We start from the raw sequence: 16,187 nt of genomic DNA, 5'->3' as shown, positions 1-16,187 counted from the left end.
ACAGTAACAAAACAATGTAAATATGTGATAATGTTTGTACCTTGTAATAATATGCATGTGATTGAGTGAATGATATAAAAACAACAGAAAACTTTTTATTTTGATTAATAAAATTGTAATATTTTCAGCGATATTTTCAGCGATACCACTGGACAGTATGCATTTAAAAAAATATATACAATGCGGATTTAATAAAGAAAACTATCTAATGTAACTAAAACAAAAAAAATTAATATTTTAAGATTTAAAAAAATTAATTTAACCTTTACAGGGGATGGGAATGGGGAGCCACTATAGTGGCGCTGCTGAAACTGTCACATCAAAGGCAAGAAGAAATACAGTGAATTACAATAAACTTTACTCAAGGAAAAGCTGTAATATTTTAAAAATAGACCCCCTCCCCCTAAAGATTAAAAAGTAATTTAAAAAAATAAAACGATTAATCGATTCCTCGATTCTTTTATATATATATATATATATATATATATATATATATATATATATATAATCGATGTTTCTGCAATTTCTTTTCTTTTAATCGATTTTTGAAATATCGATTTGTTTTTTAACATCGCCCATCCCTACCCCTCGATCGCTCCGCTCGGCGCCTCTCGACGTCCATTCCCCCACTCTCGCCCCTCTCACGGACTGACGTCGTGTCTCACGGCGCTCGTACGCGTGATCCTATCTCAAGTTCGCATTCCCGAGTGTTTACCGTTCTCGGTCGATCATTTTTGTACGCATTCCTATATATTCACCTCGGCTGTGTTGATCTGCGGAAATTTCCGCTCGCTGCCGGTCGCACATTCCCGATCCCGCACATTCTTCAAATCCCGATGTTATACATAATTAATTTTCGCGAATCGAACGTTCCCTACGCTTCACACTCTATAATCTCACGTCCGATTTGCGATGCGAAACTCGGTTTACAATGTTCTCGGCTTTCGCTGTCCCTGAACTTGTGGTCGTTACCTCCGGATCTTAAAACTAAATTGCGGTCGATGCGCTTTCGCATACCGGTTCTCTGGGGCGTCCTAAGTCGATATCTACTCGCATCCTTCGCGTCCGATCCCCGGCTCCGTAGTTTCCGGTCCCGGTGTCGGCCGTCGACGGGAATGCCTCCGGCGTGTTCGTCGGCCTCTCCTGAACATGTTTCCGTCGCTACTTCTCGGAGAAGTCGTCGGGTTCGCGTCTTCGCGAGCCCCGGTTTGGACTTTGACGCCGACCCCTTGGTATCGTTCTGGGGACCCCCCTCGGTCCTCCCGTGAGGTCTCTCCCCGTACAAATTGTCGGCTCGCGTTTTCGCGGGCCCCAGTGCGGGCCTCGACGCCGACCTATGCGCGACGCTTATTGGGGTGTCCTTGACCTGTTAGGGTTCCGACTTCTCGCGGAAGTCGTCGGGTTCGCGTTTATTCGACCCGGTGGTCGGATTACTCCGCGGACCTCTCGGCGCGCTTATTACGAACATTCTACATGTGCTCGTGCCGTCATTCACCGGCGCTACCCTTTGGCTCGCGTATTCGCGGGCCGCTATCATATTCGCGTTCCCGGATAGGCGTTGTGCGTTCCCCGATTTCCTGAGATGACTCGCGGTACTTGTATTGCGCAAAACCAAAAGAAATTACTTTACCGTCGGTGAAATTCTAACGTCGGTCAAACTAATGACGCACATTAATTACTAGATTGCAAAAGCCTCTAACTGTAATGAACGTGGTTAACTCGCACTTGTATGAAACGGATATCTGGCTAATATGACGCGCAACTTAATCTATTTATTCTCTATACGTTGTGCGCATCTCTATTTATGTACATGTTGACGGGGAAAGGAAGGAGAAATTTGAGTCAGAGTATTCGGGTAAATCATGAATATATTTCAATATTTTATCAGGTGAGGGAATTATGTGACATCTCGCATCACTACGCTCGCACCTAATCTTATATTCGTGCCCGCCGTCATCGCACTGCCGCTCTCGTTTGTCATTCACTACCACAACTCGGAGGGATGACGTTCCGTAATCACACTCCTTATAACAGCGCAATCAACTATCACGCGAGGGTTCTTGCCTTACGGCGCACGCCCCTTTACCCATCGGGAGAATTAAACATTTATCCTTCCACACAATATATTCTCTCGACCCGGATCTCGCTATTCAACTCGGTACAACTAAAGAGATTCGCGCTTGTATCTTCCTTCGATGCTTGAAGGGTGAGGCTAGTACATTTAGCAAACAATAATTTGAGTATCACGAGGGCAGAAACATTCGATCCGAACAGTATTCTGTGTCTAAATCTATACGTAATCCCGTGGGTCGTCGTTGGGAGATGTAATCGGCCAAAGTAATCGTACTTGTACGTACCACGCAATGCAAAATGTTAAATAACGGAAAGGAAAGAAACCATAACGAAGTCCATCAATGAAAAGAAAGGCACCATTACGGAATGCCATGCGTTACCCCGCAAAAGGAAAAGAACTACCCTAATTTCTTTTATTCCTACGGCCCGCTGGCCGCCACCATTACCCATCGCATGGGTACGTCGCTGTCTCTACTCGCCTTTATCCATCGCTTCGCCCTCGCTCGGCTGAGCGCCATCTCCGTCCGTTTCGCCGCTCCCCTTGGGCCTGCTGTCCTCCAGTCTTGTCACGCACACGACCGGTATGGTCCCGTGGTAAGTCGCGCTGATCCTGGGTTGCTGCCGGGGGGAGGTTGCACCTAGGGTTGCTGCAGCTGACGGCTGCACGGTCCCAAACCTTTTACAATTAGCCAACTCATCTCTTATCCGCATACATAAAAATTAACATCACATTTAACACAGACTTATCCGCATAAACACGTGGCGTTTTTCAGGGACGTACCCAACCCTTTACAAAGCTCCTTCTTGCCCCGACCTGATCATTGCGGCCTTTTACATTTTTTTTTCCCTCCCTCCCTTCCTCGCCTTCTTCCTTCCCCTCTCCCCCCTCTCGACCCCCTACCCTACCCAGCCCTCCCTACCCTTATTTCTCCTCCCATTTCCCTTCATCCTCATTCCACACAATCTCCTTTCCTTCCACCCAAATTCTCCTGTTTTCCACCCTTGTTCTCCTACCCCTTTCTCTCTCCTCCTTTGCCTTCTCCAGCAACCTCCACCTCGCTTTTCTCTCCTCCATGGACAGGTCCTCGTCTACTCCTATCCCCCACCTCTGCCTAAATTCTCCATACCTCCCTAACAGCTCCGCTCTCTCTTTCTCATCCTCCATCTCCACAATCAACACCTCTCTCCCTCCCTCCCCTCTCCTTTCCCAAACCCTTCTGATCTTTGGTACCTTGCCCAGCACCTTCTCCGCCACCCTTTCCATCAGACCCCTCCTTTTTTTGCATCCCTCCCATCCAACCCCCTCCAAACCACATTCCTCTTCCTTTTCTCTCTTTGCTCCCTCTCCTCCTCCAACCTCTTTACCTTCTCTTTCAGCATCCTTGTCTTCTCACCCTCTTCGCTCTCTCCTCTCTCTGCCTCCTTCTGTGTCCCTCTCCCTTTCCTCTTACATTCTACCCTCTCCACCTCCTCCATCTCCCTCCATCTCTGTTCCTCCCCCAGGTCAGCCCCTCCTCTTGCCCCCGCCGCCCTTACTCTTCTTCTTGCCTCCTCCTCCACCCATCTTCCGATCATCTCCCCTCTGTCCCATACTATCCTCCTCTCTTCTTCTCCGCTTTCGTTAACCCCCTTCAACGCCTTCCTTTCTTCTGCTGCAGCTTCCTCCGCCTTTTCACCTCTTCATCCTGCGACCTCTCTTCTCATCTCCTCCTTCCACCACTCTGCCTCACTACTATTTCCCTCTTCCGTCTTGCTTCCCGGCTCGCTCCTTTCACCCGTGCTCTCCTGCCTTCTCTCCTCGGTACTCCCCGCTCCTTCTACCCCCCTTCCCTTCTCTCTAGCACCCTTCTGATCCTCCCTAACTCCTCTGCAATCGTGCTCAGCACCCTCATCAGACCCTCCGACTCCTCCATCTCCCCGCTCTCCCCTCTGCCGCCTTCTCTTCACCCTCCTGATTTCTTCTCAGCTGCGCCCCCTCTCCTTTCCCCGCTCCTGCTTCACCTCTTCAGTCTTTTACCTCGTCCCTCCGCTCTCCTCTCTTCCCTCCGTCCGCTCTTCTATCTCCCTTCACGTACCTCCTCCTCTTGTTCACCTTTCACCTTTGCCCGCTCCTTCTCTTCCTTTCTCCCGCTTGTCTTTACCCTCTTTATTGCTTCACTGCTTTCTTACTTTTCTCGCTGCCGTTTCACACTTTCTCCTCTCTCTGCTGTCACCACGTGCATCGCCGCGCGCTCGCTACGCTCCGTCCGTCGCCCCCGCCTCTCTCGATCTCTCGATCTCCAACAATCGACCCTCTATCGTTGGCGTGTTGACGCGCGTTGCGCGTTCGCCCATTGTCTCTCGCGCCATCTCCTTCTTCACCGGTACCCCCTCTCTCTTCCTTACCGGCCCGCTCCGCACGCTAGTCCCGCCACCAGTCCCGCCGCCCTGCAGTGGTGCCAACCTACCCTTTTGGGGCAGTCGGCATCCCGCTCCGGGCCGGACCGCCAGTGATGTCCGCTTCCACCGTTCTCCTCGCCAGCCAACCAACGTGCCACGCGTCACCACTCCGACCGGTTAGACCCTGCTCCTTGCCACCTCTCCCTCTCTCGATTCTCTCTCCTCTTCCGTCTGCCCCCTTCTCTTCCTGCTCCTCGTTCTAACCTCCAAACTTGCTCCAACTAACTCCTGTCACCACTCTCAAACCACGCCATCCTCGACTCCTCCTCCACTTCCTCACTCTCCTCTGGGCCTCCTCCACCATCTCCTCCACACTGCTCACTTTACGTGCCCTTATCTTCTCTCTAAACTCTTATCTCTCTCCACTCACGCTCGGAGCCAACCGTCCGCTCTGCCCTCCTTTTAACAAGTAGTAATAGATATAGTTATGTATTTGTATATTAACATTTCTTGATATTTTTTTTAGACATCAATGTAATTTGCATTTGTTGACATTTTTAGGGACATCGATATGAGGCAAAGCAGAAAGCTTTAGCCTTAACTTTATATAAGACAGACGATGGGAAAGCGTGCTTATTTGCGTTTGTGGGATGTTTTTCCGCAAATCCCATCGAGACAAACTTTGCAATTGGCACTTGAAAAGATACCTCTGACCGCTGGATTAAACCCTTTCATCCTGCGACATTTGGAGAATATTTCTCTTGAAATGTCTGCTAAGGACAAAGTGTGCATCCTAATGTGGGACGAGGTATCCATACAATCCAATGTCACCTATGATATCCGAAGGGATATCATATGTGGCCTTGAGGATTGGGGCAACAATCGCACAAGTAAAGTTGCAGACCACGTTTTAGTGTTTATGCTACGTGGATTACACACAGGCTGGAAGATGCCTGTTTCTTACAACTTTTGCGCGAAAGCTACGAACACAGCGCAACTAATGAGATGCATAAAAGAGCATATTCATAAGATTACAAAAGCAGGCTTTGTCATCGTTGCCACCGTCTGTGACCAAGGTTCACCCAACGTAGCCGCTATTAAGGAATTATTGTTACGGACGGATATGAAACGAAACTTTGAAAAAAGAAAGCAAGGTAAATTATTATACAATATTTTTTGTAATAGTATAGCAGACACATGCTTAATACATGATGTGTTAACAAAATTAATGGTTGTTATTAACAGCTCAAACTTTTGAAGTGGGAAACGTTGAGATTGTTCCGTTATTCGATCCTCCGCACCTTATTAAAAGTATAAGGAACAACCTTTTGACAAAGGATCTCACGATAAACTGTGACGAAAAAAAAAACGCATAACATCGTGGGATGTGACTAAAACAGCGTGGATAATGGATAAGAAGCTGAATACGAAAGAACATATTCTGGAGGATAAAATTAAGAAAATGCGTGTAAAATATCCCACAAGTACTGAGTGGAATGGTTGCAAGCTGTATTGAGACGTTTTACAAGATCTAAATGTAAGTATTGTAATAATTACACAGAGAAAAGATACATCACTTTAATATAAAAATAAAGGACTCACAGCTGAAGATAGATACTGAAGAAGGAATTACCACAGCAGAAACAGTGCTTTTTTTAAATGATCTGTTTGATTCAGTGAACGGTAGTAAAGTGAGTGAGAATGATCTACGTTCCCCAGTGACAGAAGACAGTGCCCATCATGCATTCTGGACGGACGCAAAAAATCGACTTCGGAAAATGTGCTACGTACATAAGGTAACACACGAAAGTATATCAGTGCCATCTTTGAAAAATTGGTCGTTTACTATCAACGGGTTTGAAAAAATTTGGAAAATAGTACAATCAGTGTTCGGTTTTCAAATTCTAAAAACGCGGTATTGTAATCAAGATCCGATTGAAAATTTATTTGAACAGATTAGAAGTCATGCGGTTCGTAATATTAATCCAACACCTCGACAATTTCAAGATTCATTCATAACTTTACTACTAAGCAACATGAAATCAGTGTCAATTATTCACGGTAATTGTGAAACCGCGGAAGACTCTTTCATGTTGTTTTCCTTAGAAAAGTGTTTAAAGGGAGATCTTGTAAATGCTGAGGTGTGTGATGTTGTTCGCAACAACAGTGGTGATGACAAACCGCATGAAATGTTTAGTGATATAGTTGTTTGCGAAGAATCTAGTTTAGCATATTTCTCGGAACATTTAAGTAAAATTATTGTTGCCATAACAAAAAAATTTAACGATTGCGAAGAATGTCATGAGAGTTTAAGAAATAGTGAATTTCCAATTGTTGCGAGGCAAATAGTATGTAGGATAAATAAATTGTTAGAGACGCGATCCCATCGGCAAAACATTCTCAAGGTACTGTTAGAACATTTTGAAAATTGGAACATTAACGTAGACTGGCATGAGTGCATGGAACATCATAACAACATTTTTAAAACAATAGTACGTGTGATTGCTGTAAATATTTTAACATGACGGTGCAAGCAAAAGAACAATTTAATACATAGTGCAAATGACGATTTTAGTGATGACTTACTTCATGTTGAGAACATTAAAAAAATCAAAAAAGAGCGTGAAGCGTATAAACTTGAAAAAGATAAAAGAAAACAGCTGCTAAGTAATTATAAACATCAAGTAAAAAAGAAAAAAATACAAAAGTTAATGTAATAATTACAAAGAAAAATTTATTCTGTGATGTGTGTGTGTGTGTGTGTGTGTATTATTTGTATGTACCTTTGTATATTTTATTATATTATTATGTAACATGTATGATATGTAGTATTAAGTATGTATGTATGTGTCAGTGGACCGCTCGACGTTTTCGCGATGCGCGCCGTGGAAAGTACAAATGAGTACACAAATTATTCCTCCGTTTTCTCGACGTCGATCAAAAGTGGGTTACACTGGACTTCGCACTCGCGATTTCGCACTCGCTACATGTATCGCGTGCGAGTTATGATGGCTCACTGCCGTCCCGGACGGAGCAGGCGAGGGATCGCGGCCGGAGCTTCGCGTCGAGGAATTCGGTGACGTGAGAAACGCTCGTTGGCTCCAAATCGTCTATTGGTCGCGGTGCTTGCGATCACGCGAGAAACACCTGTGCCGTTTGCTCGAAAACACACAAAAAAGGGGGGGAGGAAACCGTCGCGATTTGGAGCCTTTCAAGCGTTCTCGAATAATGCTTGCTGTCTCGTCGAAGTTCGAGAATTTTCAGCTCGCATTTATTCAATTCTCAACATGCCGCCCGCCTCGCATTCGACGGAATGCGAAACGAACGGGGGTTGACAAGGTCGCATAGAGGAGCGTGGGAACGTCTTGGTTCAAAGCGTTACATACAATATATACATTTGAGAACTTAACCTATTTTTACAATGTCCTTAAATCTAATGAAAAACGAACGAGCTTAATTCTAACGGGATTCCGCGGTTCCCGGCGGACTGATAGACGCGGGCAACCGACAGATCTGGGTTATTGGTCGTTTTAGCTCGGAATTGGCGGTGCGTAATGTGACGACGCGAACGCGACCGTCAAGTCCGGGATGGACCTGCTGAATCCTTGCGAGTTCCCACTTTGAAGGAGGGAGTAGGTTACTCTTAAGTAAAACTAACTCGTCAACCTTCGGATTATCGTGAGATTCGGTCCATTTCACGCGCTGTTGCAATGAATGTAAATAGTCCGACGACCAAGAACGCCAGATCTGTTCGAGCATTAATTGTACGTGTTGCCATCGCGACAACCGATTCGCATTGATTTCGAGGACGGATTCCTCCGGTACGCTCGTGAGCGGTCGGCCGATAAGGAAATGACCAGGTGTCAAAGCGGTATAATCGGACGGATCGTCGCTAAGTGGAGAGATCGGTCGCGAGTTCAAGCAAGCCTCTATCTTACATAAAAGCGTAACGAATTCGGAGCGAGACAGAGTGCGAGCACCAGTCACTCGCCTGAGATGGTGCTTAAAGCTCTTCACTCCCAAAGCCCGCCGAAATGTGGTGCCGCAGGGGGCACGAAATGCCACCGTACGCCGTCGTTAGCGAGAATTTCCTTAAGGGAGGGGTTGTTCACAAGCGCGCGGAAGCTGCGTTGGAGCTCGCGGTCAGCACCCACAAAATTCGTGCCATTATCGCTGTACATGTCCGATGGCAGTCCGCGGCGACTGACAAACCGTTGAAATGCCGCGAGGAATCCATCGGTGGAGTAATCCTCCACACTTTTGAGGTGGATCGCCTTAGTGGCGAGACAAACGAACACCGCGACGTAGTGTTTGCTCCCCTTTTGGCCGCGACCGACAACGGTGGTAATGTTCATAGGTCCGGCGTAATCTATGCCCGTGTGAGAGAACGGAGGAGCAGGATTTACTCGGGGACTCGGGAGATCACCCATTAATTGCGTCGGAGTTTTCGCGGAATGTCGAACGCATGTAACACATTTATGAATGTGAGATTTGATCATGCTTCGCGCGGAAATTAACCAATAATTTTGACGGAGACATCTAAGCGTGAGTTTAGTCCCTCCATGGAGAGAGCGTCGGTGTGCTTGATCGATCAAAAGTTCGGCAATATGATGTCTAGCAAGTATGACGGGGTGTCGCTCATTGTAACTCAGCGCGGAGTTTTTGAGCCGCCCGCCAAGCCGGATTAATTTATCTTTCCCGATAAAGGGGTGGAGAGAGCGTAAGGAACTTGATCGCGATACAGCGGCGTGAGCGTTCAAAGCCTTCAAGTCATCCGAAAAACAAGTCGCTTGTGCCGATCGAAGCCAAAAGACGGAGGCTTCGTGAATCTCCTCTGCGGTCAAGGGAGACTTGACGATCACCGAAGAGGCGACTTTATTTTTTAAGTTCCGAACGAAACGCCGAATGTACGCGGTAATACGAAGAAGTCGGATCCAGCTCGAGCAGGAGGTGGGCAGATCCCACTCAGGAGCTGAATCGACGAGATGAACGGTAGCTTTACGCGCTTCGGAAGATACCGTTTGTAAAATGTCCTTTTCAGTCGGAGTCGGGGGGATCGGCCACGAGGCCGTGGTCGAGCTAAGCCACCGGGGCCCCGACCACCATAATTCATGATTGACGAGATCGGCGGCAGTAAAGCCGCGCGACGCGCAGTCGGCAGGATTTTCCTGGGAGCGAACATGTTGCCAACGTACGGTCGGAAGGCGCGTCTGCACCTCGGAGACGCGGTTCGCGACATAGGAATTCCAGCGGGATGGATGTTGTAGAAGCCAAGCTAATACGATTTGGGAATCAGTCCATCCAAATAAGAGAGCTCGCATCAAGCCCGTGGTGTTTCTTACCCATTCTATCAATCGAATTAATAGAACGACGGCGTTAAGTTCCAAGCGTGGAACGCTAACGGTTTTCAATGGCGCGACTTTCGTTTAAGCCGCGAGGAGGATGACTTGAATGTTAGAGGGAGAATGCACGATTCGGAGGAAAACTACCGCGGCGTAAGCGCGAGTGGAGGCGTCCGCGAAGCCGTGCAATTCAACATCGATTTTATCTTGACGCATCCCTGTCCATCGAGGAATGCGTATTTTGCTAATATTAGGCAAGTCTGAAACGTAATTGATCCACTGATGCAGAAGATCATCGGGGATGGGAGCATCCCAATCAATTTTACGGAGCCAGAGCTCCTGCATCAACATCTTGGCCGCGATGACTATCGGTGACGCCCAGCCGAGGGGGTCATACAGCTTTGCAATAAACGATAAAACGGAGCGCTTAGTATGAACTGTCACGGCGTATGGCGAAATTACGAAACGAAACGAGTCATCGCGCGGAGACCAAGACAGGCCGAGGACCTTGAGCGTGTCATCGTGGTTGATCGGATAGTCCGAGGATTCCCGTTGGTCCTCTGGAATATCCGTCAAAAGTTCGGCTGAATTCGCGGCCCATTTTCGCAGGGGGAAACATCCGCGATTCATTATGCCCACGAGTTGCTTGCGCTTCTCGAGCAGAGACAGAAGGTCGTCTGCTCCGAAAAGAACATCATCGACGTAGGTCGACTCTTCGATTATATGGACCGCGTCGGGGAAGTCTTTACCTTCGTCGCGAGCTAATTGGATAAGGGAGCGCTGTGCGAGAAAAGGCGAAGGTTTTTGCCCGTAGGTCACGGTGAGTAAGCGGTAAAGCCGAATCAACAGACTGTCGGGGGGGCGCCAAAGAATTCGTTGATAGTCCGCGTCATCCCGATGCACGAGTATTTGTCGGAACATTTTAGCAATGTCAGCCATGTACACGTACCGAAAGAGTCGCCAGCGCAGGATTATCGCGGCGATGTCTTGTTGAAGTTTAGGTCCCGCCATTAGAAAATCATTGAGCGAGGTTTTGTCGGTCGATTCGCTAGAGGCATTAAACACGACGCGTAACTGGGTCGTTGTACTCGATTCGCGTAAAACAAAATGATGCGGGATGTATATCGGGGGGTAAGGGGGGCGCTCGTCCGCCCGCACCGACTCCATGTGCCCCATCGATTCGTATTCTCTTAAAAAATCGTGATACTGCGCGGCGATTTCTGGTTTCCGCGCGAGTCGGCGCTCCATATTGGAGTACAGGAAGGAAGCCTTTCGGAATGTGTCGCCGACGCGAGGGGGGCCGTTTTTGAACGGCAAACGCACAATGTAGCGTCCTTGTGAATCGCGAGAATGAGTCGTCGCAAAATGCTTCTCGCAACGTTCGTCCTCTTCGGTGAGAGGAGTTCGAGAGGGGATACGTTCGTCCTCCCAAAAACTTTGAATTAAGGAATTCGTATCCTCGCAGGATACGCAACTCAGGACAGAAGCGGACTCTCCGGCCGGGCGCGCAGGGCCGGCGGGACCGGAGAGGATCCATCCGAAAATTGTAAGCTGGCCCGTCGGAGTGCCGACCGGGCCCTGACGTAGACCGTCGAGTAGCAGAGACCCGTATAAATCCGCGCCGATTAATACATGAATCGGGTGATTACATGAGGGATCAGGATCTGCTAAAGGTAAATCGCGTAGATGTGGCCACATTGCGGCCGGCTTCTGTTGAGAGGCTGTATAAGAAGTGATTCTTTGATATACGTAACCCGAGAAGGGAAATATCGGTCCCTGTTTGTCGCAGGGCGCGAGAGCAAGATTAACTTGTGACCGCGCGACTCCATTAAATTTTTCTCCAAAACAATGTATCTTCAACGCGGCACGATGACGCCTGGTTCGCATCGTCTGACAAAGAGATTCTGATATGAAACTGTATGTCGAGCCTTGATCTAGTAGTGCACGTACTTTAAATGTGCGGCCCTCGATTGTACTTAAACTAACATACGCAGTGGCGAGAAGTACATGAGGCGGTTGTTTCACAAATCTCGAGTAGCATGCACGTTTTGAACGAACGCTGAGGGCGCGGCCGGTGACTCGGAGGCAGCGGCGACTGACACAGCTGACGGAGCTGAGGACGGCGAATTAATCGCGGAAAGCGTACTTTTAGTACCAGTTTCCGTACCCTCGCGGTGAAGCAGCGAATGGTGAGCTTGGTGGCATTGATTGCACCGTCCTTTACTCGGACAATTGTTTGAAAAATGCTCGGTTCTCAAACAATTAAAGCAACATTTATGCTGTCGCGCGGCGAGTCGACGCTGCTCGACCGACAGACTTAGAAATTTATTACACTTTGCAAGACCGTGGTTTCCGGAACAACGGACGCATTTGACGGGCGAAACCGTATTCACCGAAGCACGAGCTCTATTACCGCGCGCACTATTTGACGCAGATTCGGATTGCGAAGGGTAATCCGCGAGACCGCGAATGCGAAGAGTCATGAAGTCATGAATCTCTTTATACGTAGGGTACGCATCCGTGTTGCCTCGTTTAAGATTCCATTCATTGCGCGTTCGCGGACTGAACTTTTGCGAGATAATATAAACTAGGAGGTCGTCCCACATATCGACCGGACGATCGAGATTCGTTAACGCGGCGAGAGATGCGGACACACTATCGCGAAGTTTTTTCAACTCGGTCACGTTCTCGTTTTTCATTTTCGGTAAGTCGGCGAACGAATGGATATGCGCGTGAATAATCGCGTTGCGGTTGTCGTATTCGTCGGTAAGAAGTAGCCACGCTGCCTCGTAGTTCGCGTCAGAAATTTGAATGTTATTAATCAACGACGCGGCCTCGCCGGAGAGGCTCGCTTTCAGATAATGTAACTTTTGCGTTCTTGTCAACGATTCACTGTTTGCTACAAGAGACTCGAAGATTCCGCGAAAATTCTCCCATTCAGCGAAAGCACCAGAAAAGTTCGGAAGCGAGATACGAGGCAGATGCAATGACACTCCGGAGTGCGCGTCGCGATAAGAAGACTCGTTACCTCGATACGGCGCGCTCGGGGCGTCGCTACTTAATTTACCGATGACCTCGTGGAGGTGGTCCGTCGCGTCGAGGTAGGCGTCCTCGGCGGCAAGAAATTCCTCGTCCTTGAAGTAGTGGGTCGACTTCTTCTCCTCCGCCGTAGCCGTCTGCAGCAGCTGGACATGGAGGGCTTGCACCTTTTCCCAGAGACCCTCCAAATTTGTCAGTCTCCCCTTCGTCTTAGGGAGAGTGACCTGAGCCTTGGAAGCTTTTTGAAGTTAATCAGCGACCGTCGTAGCTGGTCAATCGCATTGCCTTGAGCAATGAGTAGATTTTCGAGATCCGAAGACATGTTGAGCAGATGTCTGGATCGTGTAGAAATCTTTCAGACACTTGCGTGTCAATCTTCTTGTCGAGCGAAGACGCTCGTGTGCGACTCCGCGGCGAGTAGCAGGGCGATACTCGCGGGAGGCAGGGACGTCTGGCACGTCTCGGTGCGACTCCGCGGCGAGTAGCAGGGCGATACTCGCGGGAGGCAAGGACGTCTGGCACGTCTCGGTGGTCGACTCCGCGGCGAGTAGCAGGGCGATACTCGCGGGAGGCAGGGACGTCTGGCACGTCTCGGTGCGACTCCGCGGCGAGTAGCAGGGCGATACTCGCGGGAGGCAGGGACGTCTGGCACGTCTCGGTGTGCGACTCCGTGGCGAGTAGCAGGTACTCGCGGGAGGCAGGGACGTCTGGCACGTCTCGGTGTGCGACTCCGCGGCGAGTAGCAGGTACTCGCGGGAGGCAGGGACGTATAGCACGTCGCAAAGCAGGGCGCCGTCGGGCGGCGGATGCGTATCGCAAGGAGCACGATACGTTTGCTGGAGATCCCGCAGGAGCCTCCGAAGCACTTCACAAAATCACAAGGCACCTATCTTTAGGAGAGCGGGTGTGGTGCGCTCAATGTTCGGAGTGAGCCACGGAGTCGAGAACGCGTAGGCGGCGAACTCCGTTTTCGAGCGAGTCGAGCGGGCGCGCCGATTCGTCAATCTCGGCGTAGCACAACGCGAGCACTTTTGAGGCGGTCGAACTGTCTATGCCGGTCTTTTATGTCGATCCGGCTCGAAGGACCATTAAATGTCAGTGGACCGCTCGACGTTTTCGCGATGCGCGCCGTGGAAAGTACAAATGAGTACACAAATTATTCCTCCGTTTTCTCGACGTCGATCAAAAGTGGGTTACACTGGACTTCGCACTCGCGATTTCGCACTCGCTACATGTATCGCGTGCGAGTTATGATGGCTCACTGCCGTCCCGGACGGAGCAGGCGAGGGATCGCGGCCGGAGCTTCGCGTCGAGGAATTCGGTGACGTGAGAAACGCTCGTTGGCTCCAAATCGTCTATTGGTCGCGGTGCTTGCGATCACGCGAGAAACACCTGTGCCGTTTGCTCGAAAACACACAAAAAAAGGGGGGGAGGAAACCGTCGCGATTTGGAGCCTTTCAAGCGTTCTCGAATAATGCTTGCTGTCTCGTCGAAGTTCGAGAATTTTCAGCTCGCATTTATTCAATTCTCAACAGTATGTATTATGTATGATGTATTATTATGTATGTATGATTATGTATTATGTATGATTATGTATTATGTATGATATGTATTATTATGTATGTATGTATTATGTATGATATGTATTATTATGTATGTATGTATATATATACCTAAAAAAAACCAAGTGGTAGTATAATTAATTTTAAATTTAAAAATAAATTAAATCTATTCTAACCTAGGTGGTAGTAGCTTTAATTTTTCTTAACAAAATTATTATATTACAAAATTGTTACTTTATTCAAGCCAAGTGATATCTACCTCGAAAAAACCTAAGTAACAAGTGGTATCTATTTTAAAAAATATATGTGAAATCTTTTAATACTGCGCCTATTACAAAGAGAGAATATATATATATACATATATACCTTAATAAAATTATTATTATATCACAAAATTGCGTTACCAAACTCAATCCAAGTGATACGTATACCAACCTAAGTGGTAGTAGCCTTATTTCTCCTTAACAAAATTATATCACAAAATTGCGTTACTTAATTCAACCTAAGTGATATGTTATTTCAAAAAAATATATCAAATCTTTAAATTGCGCCAACTACAAAGAGAATATATATGTTACGGGCAATTTGATAAATTGGGCATTATGCATAATGGCCGGGCAATATGCATAATTCCCAATTTGTTCGGTCAAAATGATTAATAGAGAAGAATTAATCAAATTGCCCGGTCATTATGCATATTTCCCAATGCTAAATGGTCATTTTGATAAATCACCTTATTTGAGTTAATTTTCCCGGCAATCTTAAGCCCCTTGCACAATAGACGATAGCGATAGCGATAGCGACAGCGACAATGTTGCCAACAAAGGTATAACCTACATAGGTTAGATGACGCGCTTTAAAAGTATTTAACTGTTTAAAGCGCGTCACTAACCTATGTACAAGTTTAGCGACAGAATAGTTGCTTTTTTCAAAGTCATCAGAAAATTTTTTCCACCGAAAGAGAATACAACCGACAATAAGTAATAATTAATCCGTATTTGATAAATAAAAAAACCAAATATCCGAGTTTAGTGTTTTTTTCTTATTTTCTTAACGATATCTTAACAAATTCTAGCGACCCCCAAATTTTATCAACAGTTTTGGATTCGAGGGGCAAAAATACACAGAATTTACCTCTTTTCAATTGATTTCTCGTTGGGGCCCTAATTGTAGACATTTACCGAAAGTTGAAATTACAGACAGACTGCCATTCTTTTTAGAAAGATATTTTAATATGTTAATCACATTTCCCACTTGTCTGTGGGCATTATGCATAATGACCGGTCAGTTTGATTAATTTGAACATTTTGGCTTTTATTATTCAAATGTCCCGAAAGAAGCGGGAATTATGCATATTGCCCGGCCATTATGCATAATGACCGAATTAATCAAATTGCCCGTAACATATATATTGCTTTGAAAAATAATTGTTGTGCTACTTAAAAAAAAATAAAACTCAAGTGGTACGTATCTTTGTATTCCCATTCAAGTGTCTTCCCGTTCCAATCCAAGCTTTAATTTTTTTTATAATATTACAAAGAATCATTTTAATCACAAAAAATTAAAGAGATAACAGTATAAAATAAAAATATTTAATTAAAATAAAATAAATAAATTTTTCTTGTAAAAAAAACTTGGCGCTGCTTTTTTACTCCTGTCGCATTCTTCCCTAAATTATGTTTATTGTTTTTTTATTCAATCAAAAAGTACTTACAAGGGGAACACCAAACATGGCCCCCTCCGATTCCGGCGAGTCTAACATATGTTGTAGTCCTACCCTCCCACTAATTCA

At 46.9% G+C, this 16,187-nt stretch overlaps 1 protein-coding gene across 1 annotated transcript; it reads right to left on the bottom strand.

Annotated features, from left to right (window-relative positions):
- Positions 1 to 9,878: 9,878 nt before the first annotated feature.
- On the bottom strand, positions 9,879 to 13,155 carry LOC139782974 (uncharacterized). The gene is made up of 3 exons (XM_071722075.1): positions 13,119 to 13,155; positions 12,862 to 13,071; positions 9,879 to 11,515 (listed from the first exon to the last, which is right to left on the bottom strand). The coding sequence occupies exons 1-3, from the start codon at positions 13,153 to 13,155 to the stop codon at positions 9,879 to 9,881; spliced, it is 1,884 nt and encodes a 627-aa protein (XP_071578176.1).
- Positions 13,156 to 16,187: the final 3,032 nt, after the last annotated feature.

The sequence above is a fragment of the Temnothorax nylanderi genome, unplaced genomic scaffold, assembly GCF_030848795.1.
Source record: "Temnothorax nylanderi isolate EJ_2023f unplaced genomic scaffold, tnyl_v1.0 TNYL_tig0457_pilon, whole genome shotgun sequence".
Taxonomy (NCBI): domain Eukaryota; kingdom Metazoa; phylum Arthropoda; class Insecta; order Hymenoptera; family Formicidae; genus Temnothorax; species Temnothorax nylanderi.
Note: the sequence above shows the minus strand (reverse complement) of the source record. Positions and strands in the feature narration are given on the sequence as shown.

Bases quoted from the DNA above. Each gene is read 5' to 3' on its own strand.
- LOC139782974 (XM_071722075.1), bottom strand. From the start codon at position 13,155: ATGTCTTCGGATCTCGAAAATCTACTCATTGCTCAAG. The intron at 13,072-13,118 runs GCAATGCGATTG...AACTTCAAAAAG, and splicing joins AAATCTACTCATTGCTCAAG to CTTCCAAGGCTCAGGTCACT. The intron at 11,516-12,861 runs GTAAATTAAGTA...CTTCTTATACAG, and splicing joins CCACCTCCACGAGGTCATCG to CCTCTCAACAGAAGCCGGCC.